This window comes from Macaca nemestrina, chromosome 8, assembly GCF_043159975.1.
Source record: "Macaca nemestrina isolate mMacNem1 chromosome 8, mMacNem.hap1, whole genome shotgun sequence".
In the NCBI taxonomy this organism is placed as follows: domain Eukaryota; kingdom Metazoa; phylum Chordata; class Mammalia; order Primates; family Cercopithecidae; genus Macaca; species Macaca nemestrina.
The window spans coordinates 71,598,919-71,612,096 of record NC_092132.1 but is presented as its reverse complement, the minus strand read 5'-3'; the positions used below and the strand labels follow the sequence as shown (position 1 = coordinate 71,612,096).

General features: G+C 35.9%; 1 protein-coding gene across 2 annotated transcripts in view; it reads right to left on the bottom strand.

Annotated features, from left to right (window-relative positions):
* Nucleotides 1-1,402: 1,402 nt before the first annotated feature.
* Nucleotides 1,403-13,178, bottom strand: part of LOC105483577 (ubiquitin conjugating enzyme E2 W) — a 74,352-nt gene continuing 62,576 nt past the window's right edge. For both annotated transcript variants that reach the window (XM_071068093.1, XM_071068094.1), the window contains 2 exons: nt 11,740-11,815; nt 1,403-4,927 (listed from right to left, as the gene is read on the bottom strand). In XM_071068093.1, the coding sequence (XP_070924194.1) occupies nt 4,914-4,927; nt 11,740-11,815 (90 nt within the window). In that variant the 3' untranslated portion in view covers nt 1,403-4,913. The remainder of the gene's footprint in view (nt 4,928-11,739; nt 11,816-13,178) is intronic.

Genomic DNA, 13,178 nt, shown 5'->3' with positions numbered 1-13,178 from the left:
GGAGGCTGAGGCAGGAGGAATGCCTGAGCCCAGGAATTCAAGATCAGCCTGGGCAACACGGTGAGACCTCGTGTCTTAAAGAAAAAACAAAAAACAGAAAAAAAAAAACAAACTGCATATCCATTCAGGCATGGTGGCACACACCTGTAGACTCAGCTACTCGGGAGGCAGGAGGATTGCTTGAGCCAAGAAGGTCAAGGCTGCAATGATTGTTCCACTGCACACTCCAGCCTGGGCAACAGAGAAAGAACCTGTCTCAAAAAACAAAAACAACCCCCACACAATTTATGTTGAGAAAGCAAGTTTCCCACAAATTATTTTTAAAAAATGATTCCAGGCTGGGTGCAGTGGGTCATGCCTGTAATCACAACACTTTGGGAGGCTGAGGTGGGCAGATCAGCTTGAAGTCAGGAGTTTGACACCAGCCTGGCCAACATGGTGAAACCTTGTCTCTACTAAAAATACAAAAATTAGTCAGGTGTGGCAGTGCATGCCTGTAATCCCAGCCACTCAGGAGGCCGAGGCAAGAGAATCGCTTAGACCCAGGAGGCGGAGGTTGAAATGAGCCAGATTGTGCCACTGCACTAAAGCCCAGGTGACAGAACAAGACTCCGTCTCAAAAATAAATAAATAAATAAATAAATAATAAAAATAATAATCATTCCACATCTCAAAATGACTTAGAAATTTAAATGGAAAAATAAATAATTTGCTTGGGCAATAATTTGGCTTTGGGAGAGTCCTCATCCAAAAATAACAAAATTTCCTTAATATTAGTAGTGAAGAACTAATTACAGCTAACAGCTCATTTGCCAAGCAGTCAATTATTCAACAAATTTAGCCATCTACTGACAAACTGAAATTAGTATCAGAAATCCATGTATTTTATTTGTAGGTAGGAGAGCCATTTTACATTTTTCAAAAATTCATGGCATAATTTTTTAATAATCTTTCTTCTGTAGATTCCCTAACTTCAGGAAAAAAAAAAAGAGAATAAATTAGAAGTGAGAAAAGGAAACTGTGGAAGACTGATACACTGAACATCTGTGGGAAGAGACAGAAAAATAGGAAGAAAAAGAAAGGACAGATTTTTAAAAATTTAGAAAAGACTGCAAAGAGGATTGGGGCCAGTTGGTGCAGATTAAAAGACACCTTCTTCACAGACCTCAATCATGCACAGGCAGTAAGGGTATTACTGTAACACAGAACAGTATAGTAGCTGATTTTGATAATGAATTCTCAGAAAATAATATGACTAAGCTTCAGTTCTTATCGAAAAGCAATTTACATACACAATTACAAACAATTGCAAATTTTAAGCATTCAGCTAAGATATGTACAAAAAAATTAATGAACATGAGATCAAGAAATATAAGCAGCAGTCACCATAAAGACTTAGAACTAGTGACACTGAATTCTTTATTTAAAAAAATTTTTGAACACACAGTACCTCCTCTTCTCTTCTATCTTTAGGAAGAAGTTATAACAAGGTTTAAATATCTCAATTCTGAAAAACAATAGGCTTTTAAAAAATAAGACTTGATTACCAGAAACAAGTAATATGTAGTTACATAACCATTTTCATATCACTACTCATTTCCATTATTTACCAATTCATCTTTGACGCAACTTGGAAACAATTAAGCAGTCACTAGACACCTGTTTTAGAATCTGAAGAAATTACTATCCACCACAGGAATCTAATGATGTATATATTTGCATATATTTAAAATTTCATAAGGGAAAAAGTAGTAAACTATTCTAGTTACTTTATACCAAATATTGATATTCCTAGTCAAAACAACAAGGATTAAGATCTTTCTCCAGGTGAACTGTTGACTATATAGAAGCTATTTCCAGCACTTTCTTCTGGGGATTAAAAATGCTTTATTTCCCTGCTGGCTAACATGATAAATTATATATTACAAGTAAGTGCTTCAGAAGTGAATATTAATTCCTTAAGAGAACAACCATAAAATGTATTTTATAAAAATTATCTTAAAAACTGAAAACAATCCTTCTCTTTAAAACCTATGGCATTAATCCCTACTTGACCAAAAAAAAAAAAAAAAAAAAAAAAAAAAAAAAAAAAAGGGAGGGCACCATGTTCATGATCTAAGCATGCATAAATAAGGAAGCAAATGTATTACTGTCTTAATAGAATTTGGCAAACCAGAAGAATGGCCTAAAAATAAATAAATAAATAAATAAATAAAGAAAAGTGTACACTATCTTCTAAGTATGAAAGTCTAATTCTGTAGGCCTATGTAGCAAATAGTGCCCCACGAGGAAATGCAGGGAGGGGGCAAGTAGCATATCCCTATATACATTTTCTTGATATTCTGGTTGTCTTTCAACAATGCATTACAGAGAAATATTCTTTTTATTATTACAAGCCATTCATTAATTGCTCTGTAGAGCAATGACTCAGATAAATGTCCTACGACTTTTAATAATGTAACTAACATATAAATTAAATTTAAGTGCAAGGAGTTTTCAATGATTCCTAAATTTCAAGAGAGTGTTGTTAACCTGATTATGAATTTTAAATGTTTGTGCTCCTATATTTTAGGATATTTCACCTTATTTTCTTCTCTTTAAACCGTAAGATGTACCGAAATTATTTCATTTTCTTCTACTTTCCTCTGTTTCATTTTAGTTTATGGTGTTTATATGTAGAGAGAGAGGTATGTTAAAATATTGTTATTAAAAACTCAATTGAGGCTATATATGACCTATTACTCTATAGTATAGCATTGTTAATCTTTGACCCAGTATATTAATTCCTTTGGTGAATAAATGTCACCGGTCATTTCTTTATAAAAGCATTTTAGTAAGAGAACCAGCAATATGGAGAGAGATTTCTCCCCAACCCCCAGAAAAAGATCAAGTCAAACGGTAGTGTAGAGCAGTTATGTAAAATATGAAAATACATAATTTACAGCTGCAATTTTCATATTAAAAGCAGTTTAAAACTCTGAGTAATTCAAAGACTTTCTGTCTTGGTTAAACAGGTCAACTAATAAAACTGACAGAGATCACTGTGAGAATTTATATTTATCTAGTCAAGACAGAACAAAAATGTTTATAATTTTTTAAAAGTGGTAATTGTTAACTAGCGGTATATAAACAGTGTCCACAATTTGGTGGCTGGCCATGGTTTTAATTTTTTTTTCAAGTTATTTCTATAGCAGACATATTTTTGAAGTCTACCCACCCCTGAGTTCAGCAATTATACTTTTAGAGTGTAAAATTATATGCCCTTAATTAACAACATGTACAAAGCTACAAAATGTCATCTATACAGATTAAAAACAATTTTAAAATATTTACCAATTATTGATTGAATGGTTTTACTGGGGTACATATTTCAAACCTTTCAGCCAACTGGCTTTTAGTTTTAAGCCCAAATTGATTCATATATTCACTGCAGGATATTTCAAAAAGAGTGCAACAATAAGGCATTAGTAAAAATAACACTGTAGTAGAAACAGATTTTGCATATGTGAAAAGGTAATTTATAAAATACATTAATCACTTCTTAAAAAGAACTTAGTTGCAGTATCATTAACTCACATGGTACTGAGAATTGGACCTTTCAACGATTTTTTTTCTGTAGAAAATTTTATCTAACTGTAAGCAAAGTCTTTTCAACAACAACAAAACAAAACCCTCCAGGAAAAACTATATGGCTGTGTGAGACAAATAAGCAACCATTTGACAGCGATTTTTGCCTAAATTTTAAAATAAAAATGTCCACACTCTTTTGTTAAAACATTAAGCCTCTGTCAAAAATGTATTTCTTATTTTAGGGTACAGGATTAAAGGACAAGATGATACTTACAAGTAAAGAAAATTTACAAGAAAAAACTTAACAAAAGTTTTTCAATAAAAGTACTGTAACATTCAAACTTGACTTATAATAAAAGAAACAAGATTGCAAACAAAAATGTTTACGGGTTTTCCAAACATAAATAAATGAAATAGTGTTTAGGCAGTAGGGCTCATGCTGATGGCTAGCAGGAAGTGAACAGAGTGTAACCTACTTGGAAAAAATCTTTAATGTACAAATAACAAGCCCAAATTATGGACTGCAGCAATTTAATCATCACTGCCATTTTTCTTCCAAAATAAAGCCTTGATTAAACCATTCATACCCTATATTACTCATACCTTTACTTCAGAGATTGAGGAACTATATACAACAAATGAATTTATTTTCACCATAGGGATAACATACTGTACCTCTCTGCCAATGTTACTTGAAAATCTTCCATGTCAAAACAACTTGACAGTAGATATAAACAATTCAATAAATACGCAATGATCTTTCATTACAGTCCTTTAAAGGCGCATGTTAATTCATGCTGTTAACCTTAGGATCACAGTGCATAGAATCCAAATATAAACAGTTGGGGTGATTTTTAAAGTAATGTTGGATCCCTCACTTTATTTATATTCCCACTATAACCGACAAGTTCATTTCATAGGCCCTATCATGCATTAATCATTGAGTGGCAGGAGTTAATGAAAACTTTTCCTGTTACAACGTCCATTGCCGGCAATGAACGTACCAAAACCGCCAAGGAAGTCATTGTTATTGCACAATACATAAGGACCTGGAGCTTTTCCAAAAGCTTAAAAAAATAAAAATAAAAAATGGAATTATATTTGACGTTTCCTGACACCTGCATTAATACTGTATGACTAATAAAAGCATGTCAGTTGCCTGGACTGAACCAGCGATCAACATGCGCCCAGAATGCACACAAGTAAAAATGCAGTAAAAGGAAGTAGTCTTCATTGCCTATAGGTCACTTCCAGTCAAAGGTTAAAGTTCAAAGACTGAATGATCAAAGTGCTCATTTTCTCAGTAGGACTATCTTCTGGCTAGGAGGATGATAACAGTGGCATCAACAAGTATCATCTTTAAGAAAAGGAGAAAAAAGATAATTAAAAAGTCAAGCATGTATAAGTAAATTCTACAAGTTTGTTTAATGTAGAAATAATTTCAATTAGCAACAAGTACACAGTTTACATGTCTGATCTGCCTCCCCCAAACCTGTGAATACAAAGTGTAATCTGTGTTCAATTATACAGTGATAAACAAATTAAGTTTTATTCTTTCAGAGAAATAGTTCCCACAAACCTTAAAATGATATGTTATTAGTCCATTCTATTTAAAATAATAAACTGATATGACATGTTAGTACATATTCAGGATGTATTAATCTTAAGAGAATTATTTTATGGGCAACAAGTTCACATTGTAATGAGATAGGACGTAAACTCCTGATCAACAGTGCCATGCTATTTAACACAGAATAATACACAATTTGTCTTTAGGCTGTGAAGGAAGTAACCTTTCTTTACCAATGAGATACAATCTCCAAATCAATAAACAGTTAAGATTAATCTCTCTTTAGAAAATAAGCTTTCAGGCTGGACATGGTGGCTCATACCTGTAATCCCAGCACTTTGGGAGGCCAAGGCAGGCAGATCACTTGAGGTCAGGAGTTTGAGACCAGCCTGGCCAACATGGTGAAATCCTCTCTCTACTAAAAATACAAAAATTAGCTGGGCATGGTGGTACACACCAATGGTCCCAGCTACTCAGGAGGCTGAGGCAAGGGAATTGCTCGAATCCGGGAGGCAGTGGTTGCAGTGACCCAAGACTGCGCCACTGCACTCCAGCCTGGGAGACAGAGGGAAGCTATGTCTCAAAAAAAAAAAAAAAAAAAAAAAAGGAGAGAAAATAAGCTTTCAGCAAGTATAGATACATATGCAAATGGGGTCATTATTTAATAATAACTTCTGGTAGTCTCAACACATATATATGTAACACAGACAACTTTAGAATTCATTATTTATTTTATAGAATTTCACGAAACATATCTGAAACATTTATTCTGAGGATATTATTCTTCAGAAGGAAGCTACATAAAGAAACTAAGACTGGTGGCCAAGAGTTGTGAAAGCACTCAAGGAAAAATTCTGAAATCCTAGCCAAAATATTTTACAAACTGTCTGATATAGTTTGGGTATCTGCCCCTTCAAATCTCATGCTGAAATGAGTGATCCCCCATGTTGGAGAGGGGCCTAATGGGGAGGTGTTTGGGTCATGGGGGCAGATCCCTCAGGAATGGTTTGGTGCCCTCGCAGTCATTAGTTCACTTGAGATCTGGCTGTTAAAGAGTCTGGGACCTCCTTCCTCTGTCTCTTGCTCCCTCTCTTGCCATGTGACTTGCCTGCTCTCCCTTCACCTTCCACCATGAGTAAAAGCTTCCTGAGGCCTCACCAGAAGCAGATGCCGGCACTATGCTTCTGTAGAGTCTGCCAAACTATGAGCCAAATAAACTTCTCTTCTTATAAATTAGTCTCAGGTGTTTCTTTAGAGCAACACAAAACATTAATACACTGTCTCATGTTAGAATTGATATAACGCTAATTAAAAACCAGTAAAATCTGACTTCTAAGCTGGGTAAACTCAGAGTATTCCAAACAGACTAGAGTTTAAAAATAAATCATCCCTAATTCATTAGATGCCTTAAAATAAATAAGAATAGTATCTTTAAGAAAACAAGTAGTTTATATCCTGTAAGGTTCACTCACAATTTTTTTGGCAATGCAAAGTGGCTCACGCCTGTAATTCCAGCATTTTGGGAGGCTGAGGTGGATGAACTGCTTGAGCCCAGGAGTTCAAGACCAGCCTAGGCAATATGGCAAAATCTTGCCTCTAAAAAAATACAAAAATTAGCCTGGCATGGTAGTGCATGCCTGTAGTCCCAGCTACTTGGGACGCTGAGGCTGAGGTGGGAGGATCGCTTGAGTCTCAGAGGTTGAGGCAGCAGTGAGCCGTGATCCCTAGGCAACACCGTCTCCAAAAAAAAAAGGGATGTTCTTTAAATTATTGTGGTACTTGGAACAGAGAACATATACTTGTCATGGATATAAAACAAACTTAGGAATATGAAGAAGTTCCTTAAAACATCACTTCTGCAATAGAGTAACAATAGGGTTGGTCCCTAAAACTAACACTAAAACTAATCATACTCAAATCTCTAAGCTAAAAGATGGCACTAAATTCTACCTAATATGTCAAACTACTGAGGATAAATTTTAAGGTGATACAAGATAACAATGTATACAATAAGAAAAGTGACAGATAAAATTCAATTTGAACATAATGTTATCTAGTTAACTACCAATAAACTTGTATCTCCACATGCCATCTTTGACAGGTGGTAGCATAAATGCATCTTTATTAGCTTGTTCATTTTAGTATAGTGGGTTTCTGCAGAATGTGCTACCAAAATGATTACGGTATCTTTGTGAAGCTATTTTCCATATCTCAATCCCTGTTATGATACTACCCACCTACTTTTGAAGAAACAAATGATCTATAATAGCTAGATCCACAGGGACTTGCGGGATTACAAATCCATGATGGCTATATGTAATCAAGAGTTTATAAGCAAATTCTAAGTATAGATACAGGTATGCGCCAAAGTCACGGCCATCCTTTTTCTAAATAGGATGGTCATAACTAAGAAGCAAAAAACTTATCCATTAGTAGAAAGAACACAGTTTGCTAGCCAGAAGAAAGTGTTATTGGATACCAGGACAGACTAACCCCCCAACCTAAATAAATAAACAAACAACTGAGTAAACCCATTTTGGGTCAAGACAAATACAGGCCAACAAAAGGTGGTAAAAGAATGGTGTATTTAATCTCTTGGCTAAAGTATTTATGACAAGACAATGGCTTAAAGAAAAATCTAATATTAACCATTTATATTTTTCCTGGAACTTCAGAAACCTTTACTAAAATTACACTTTCAAATATAACATACAAACTACCATTTTCAAAGAGGTGACACCGACCATGGCTAACTTCACTGTGCTTCTGAGAAATGTAAATGAGAGAGAACTAGATTAGAAGAAGGTCATTTAGTTTTCTCCTGAGAATAAAAACTATCATATAGTTTTCCAACTATCATGGAAACCCATCTCCTTGTATGTCCCCAGAGACAGAAGACTAGAAAAAGAAGGAACACAGTAATATAGGTCAGTGGATATGAAGTGTATGCTACCTCCAAGAAAGAAAAAATATTTAGTTTTGTCTCTCAACAATTTAGGGAATTAAAATTTTCCTTTAATGAACTAATTCAAGAAATATTTCAAAGTAGGCAGACAACAGACTTGTTAATCAGCAGGAAACAGAAGCACAAACAGAGTAAAAGTTTAGACTCAGGAAGTTAGTAAATGGTTTTGTAACTCCAAAAGGTAGTACAAATAAAAAAGTTCACAACACAGGTAAATCTATGGACAGCAACTATAAGGCAGGAAGAAAAGGAGTTTGATACTACTAGTCTGAGACAATTTTATGCTCCTGCCCTCTTGTAGTCTTTATATGCTATAGAAATATTCCAGCTGAACAGAATCAGCATGCAGTCCATGGTTTTTAAAAACCAGTATTCCTCTACACCTCCCCCAAATTACAGACTCATTTTGTTGGATATGCCATCTAAACATTATAACAATTCATTTCCTATGAGCCTAGGTCTCTGAAACCAACCTTCGACAGGAGCCTTAAGTTACATGGGGTGAACATCCCTAAATCCAAAATCTGAAACTTTTTAAGCATCAAAATGACACTAAAAGTGGAAAATTCCAGACCTGCCCTCATGTGACAGGTCAGAGTTAAAACTTTGCTTCATGCAAAAAATTATTTAAAATGCTGTATAGGTCCAGTGTGGTAGCTCATGCCTGCAATCCCAGCACTGTGGGAGGCTGAGGCAGATTGCTTGAGTCCAGGAATTTGAGACCAATCTGGGCAACATAGTGAAATCCCACCTACACCTCCTGCAAAATATACAAAAATTAGCTCGGCATGGTGGTACATTGCCTGTAGTCCCAGCTACTTGGGACACTGAGGTGGGAGGATCACCTGAGCCCGGGAAGTTGAGGCTGCAGTGAGCCATGATCGCACCACTGCACTCCAGCCTAAGTGACAGAGATTCTGTCTCAAAAAATAAATGAAGTTTTATATAAAATTACCCTCAGATTATGTGTTTAATGTATATGTGAAACATACATAAATTTCATGTTTAGACTTGGCTCCCATCCCCAAGATAGCTCATTATGTATATGTAAATATTTGAGGAAAAAAAAAAAGAAACCCAAAACACTTCTGGCACCAACCATTTCAAATAAGGGATATTCAACCTATAGTTTATAACTAACCATTCAATTTTCTAACACTTTAAGGAGAATGGTTCCAGCCAGCCACAAATCTGTCCTCCCCTCTGTGGAAAGCAAATCATTTATGAAATTAAGTTGTATATGCCTGATACTGACCTCAGAAAACAAATGGACCATACAACTAATGGACTTTAGTTGGCTACCTCACTGAAATTATTTTTATGGTCTCACAAAGAGACATGTTCAAAAGATACTTTCTATCCTTCCCAAGAACAATCATCATGTCTGTTTTATGATATAGAACTTTGAGGCCTCAATCATTCATTTATTTGTGCATGGAACTGTAAGCAGATCTGTTTTCTAAGGAAGATTCTAGCCCTGAATCATAAAAAAAAATCCTTAACCCATCTGTATGCTGAGGTGAGTTGTCTATTTTGCGTACCTATTTTGGTTAGGCTTCTTTATTTTTTTTTAACCCTATTCTCCCTGCTTAATTGATTATTCAAAGCATAAGAATCCCCTCCCACTCCCCAAATGCCTTAACTGGCAATGGCAATGAATAAATTTGCATTTCAAAGCAGGTATGACTTCAATTTCTTAGTGAACAGAAACCATAAAGGAATTCTGGAAAACACATTGATAGTCAACTTCAAGTAAGTAATAAAGAAATGTGTAGTCACTATCAATACAACTTTTTATTTAATCCAAAGGCCTCTAAACACTAATGAGGTGACTTTTTACATGGTAATAAATCACTGTGTGGTAAGTAAGAACCTCAAAAGAAATAAATATAAGCTATGATGCATACAAAGACAATACCAGTGGGGTAAACTGACTGGCCTAATTCTTAAAGGATTCTAACTAATAATGTAGAAAACCACAAATTTAAGCTGAGAGAGGTCTCTTTCAAGAACTTTAACACTGGTATCTGGCAGCTCAGCTTTAGCATGTCAGCAGAGTCCTCCTCATATAAAACCAGGAAATGAAGTGAATTTCAGATTTGTTGTTTTTCATTAACTGTGACTCCATCCTGCATCCAGCATCCAGGAAGTATACATATAGTCATTAATCTAAACCAAACCTCTCTTGCCTCTTTGCTTAGATCTGGCAAACACCGACTCACCTTGACCCAAGTATGTCGGGAAGCACCACACAGGAGGACTGTGGAGCTTGAGACCTGAGGTATACAATTCCGCTTAGTTTCTAGAAACTGAAATGCTAAGTGTTTATAATTCTATAGAAATGTTTATCCAATTCTTAGTAAGCCTTTGTTCAGTTTCTGAACTTTCTGCCTAGCCTTGAAAGTCACATAAGGAAACTGGCCTGCTCTGTAATCCTTTGAAAATTAGATGATGCTAAGAAACATCAAGAGTCCATATGTCTTGGTAACTAGGTCTTATACTGGAACTAAGCAGTATAACACTTAGAGCTAAGCAGAAAAAGATACGCTGACTTGTGGAAAGTTCTAATAAAAAAATTAATGTTACGCTTTTTATAAGTGTATGATTATCTTTGATAAGATTACCCAAATTTACCTATAATGCCAGGACAAGCTATTATTCACATTGACTGTGACTGCTATTCTGATATATATAGAGGAGAAAAGAGCATGGTGCGCGCCTATAATCCCAGCTACTTGGGAAGCTGAGGCAGGAGAATTGATTGAACCCAGGAGGCAGAGGTTGCAGTGAGCCGAGATCGTGCCATTGCACTCCAGCCTGGCAACAGAGTGAGACTCTTGTCTGAAAACCAACCAACCAACCAAACAAACAAAAAAATTAAATTAATTATAAGGGGAATGAAGAAGACTGATGAGAAAAGGCAACACAGCTGAAATGTATTAGCTTTTTAAAAGTGAAGGAAAAAAAGTGAAGGAGAAGTTCAAAGAAGATTCTCTGTAGCCATCCTAGTTGGATGACAGAACAGTTGCTTTACCATCTCAATGTATAACAAATATTTCCATTCCTTGATTGCTATGAAACTCATTTTCAAAACAAAGTTGTTCCTTTAAGGGAGAATGGTGGAGGGGAATGATTCAAACATTCAGTGTTCAAGCAAGAGGAGAAAATATATTAAGAGATAAGAATGGCCATCGCCAAATCAATGAACCAAGGATATTTTAAACAGAATTATCTGTAAATGAAAAAAAAAAGTTTTATGTACCCAGGATTGGGGACTGGACTAGAACAGTCATAATTCAGGAGAATAAGAATCCAGTACCTTTTAAAAATAGCTCATTTGCATTGAGGGGAGAGGTGAAAGAGGAAGGAATAACTTTAATCTGATTTATTGGAAAAACGAATTACTGTATGAACTTCAGACTATTTTACATTATGTGAAAGGTTAATTTGGTTTGAAAGTCTATTTTTTTTGGTACTTCTTGGCTTACTTGGCGATTATGCGTCTCCAAACTACATAAATAACATAAATATAACACCAATTATAGCTTCCCTTCTTTTCTCCAAGTCTTACAGCAAATATATATAATCTTCAAATCAAAATGCTAAAAAGTTACTACAAATTCAAACTGCTTACCATGATACCACCATTTTGTTTTCTTTGGATTCTTGTTACACGTTCGCACATAAAAAGAATTATCTGGTGGTCGTCTCTGAAACAAAAAATAATTTAAATACGTAAGTCGAAAAACAGAAAAACTAAGAGGGTGACAGTTTTAATAAAAGCTTAAGCAAGATTAACAGAATGCGTAAAAAACATATATCTAAAAGAATAAAAACTATAGATGTATTCCAGGAAATGTGTATGCTTAACACCTAAATTTAAAAAAGGAATAATAAGGGTGTTTGAGTGTGGTCTGTGTTAGGTTCCAGCCTGGCCAACATGGTGAAACCCAGTCTCTACTAAAAATACAAAAAAATTAGCTGGGCGTGGTGGTGCGCGCCTATAATCCCAGCTACTTGGGAAGCTGAGGCAGGAGAATTGATTGAACCCAGGAGGCAGAGGTTGCAGTGAGCCGAGATCGTGCCATTGCACTCCAGCCTGGCAACAGAATGAGACTCTTGTCTGAAAACCAACCAACCAACCAACCAAACAAAAAAATTAAATTAATTATAAGGGGAATGAAGAAGGACTGATGAGAAAAGGCAAATTCACATAATTTAACATAAATTCACATAATTTAAACATAGCTGGGAGTGGTGGTGGGCACCTGTAATCTCAGGTACTTGGGAGGCTAGGGCAGGACAATTGCTTGAACCCAGAAGGTGGAGGTTGCAGTGAGCTGAGATGGTGCCACTGCATTCTAGCCTGGGTGACAGAGTAAGACTCTGTCTCAAAAAATAAATAAATAATAAAACAAAACAAAAGGCCAGGCGCGGTGGCTCACACCAGTAATCCCAGCACTTTGGGAGGCCCAGGCGGGCAGATCACGAGGTCAGGAGATCGAGAACATCCTGGCTAACACGCTGAAACCCTGTCTGTACTAAAAATATTTAAAAAAATAATAATAATTAACTGGGCGTGGTGGCGGGCGTCTGTAGTCCTAGCTAACTCGGGAGGCTGAGGCAGGAGAATGGTGTGCACCCGGGAGTCAGAGCTTGCGGTGAGCCGAGATTGCGTCACTGCACTCCAGCCTGGGAGACAGAACCAGACTCCATCTCGAAACAAACCAAAACAAAACCAAAAAAACAGAAAAGTCTACTAAACTAGATTTGTCTGGAGAAGTATAGCAACGTACACACCTCCACAAAGAACTATATTTTTACTGTAATAGGATACCATCAAAGATAGACCAGAAGATTCAGTTTCTAAACAGTATTTAAGAGAAAAAATGGGAAAAATATATATTGGCATTTCTGCTGTAATTGGCCTTTCTGCTGAACATATGCCCTGACTAGAACAATATGAGAAATATATGGCAGCTCTGCAAGGGAGCTACCTCAGATAAAGCGATGCCAACAACACTGAAGATACATTATGGAAGAGATTTTTCCTGAAATCTGTTGGATGCTGAC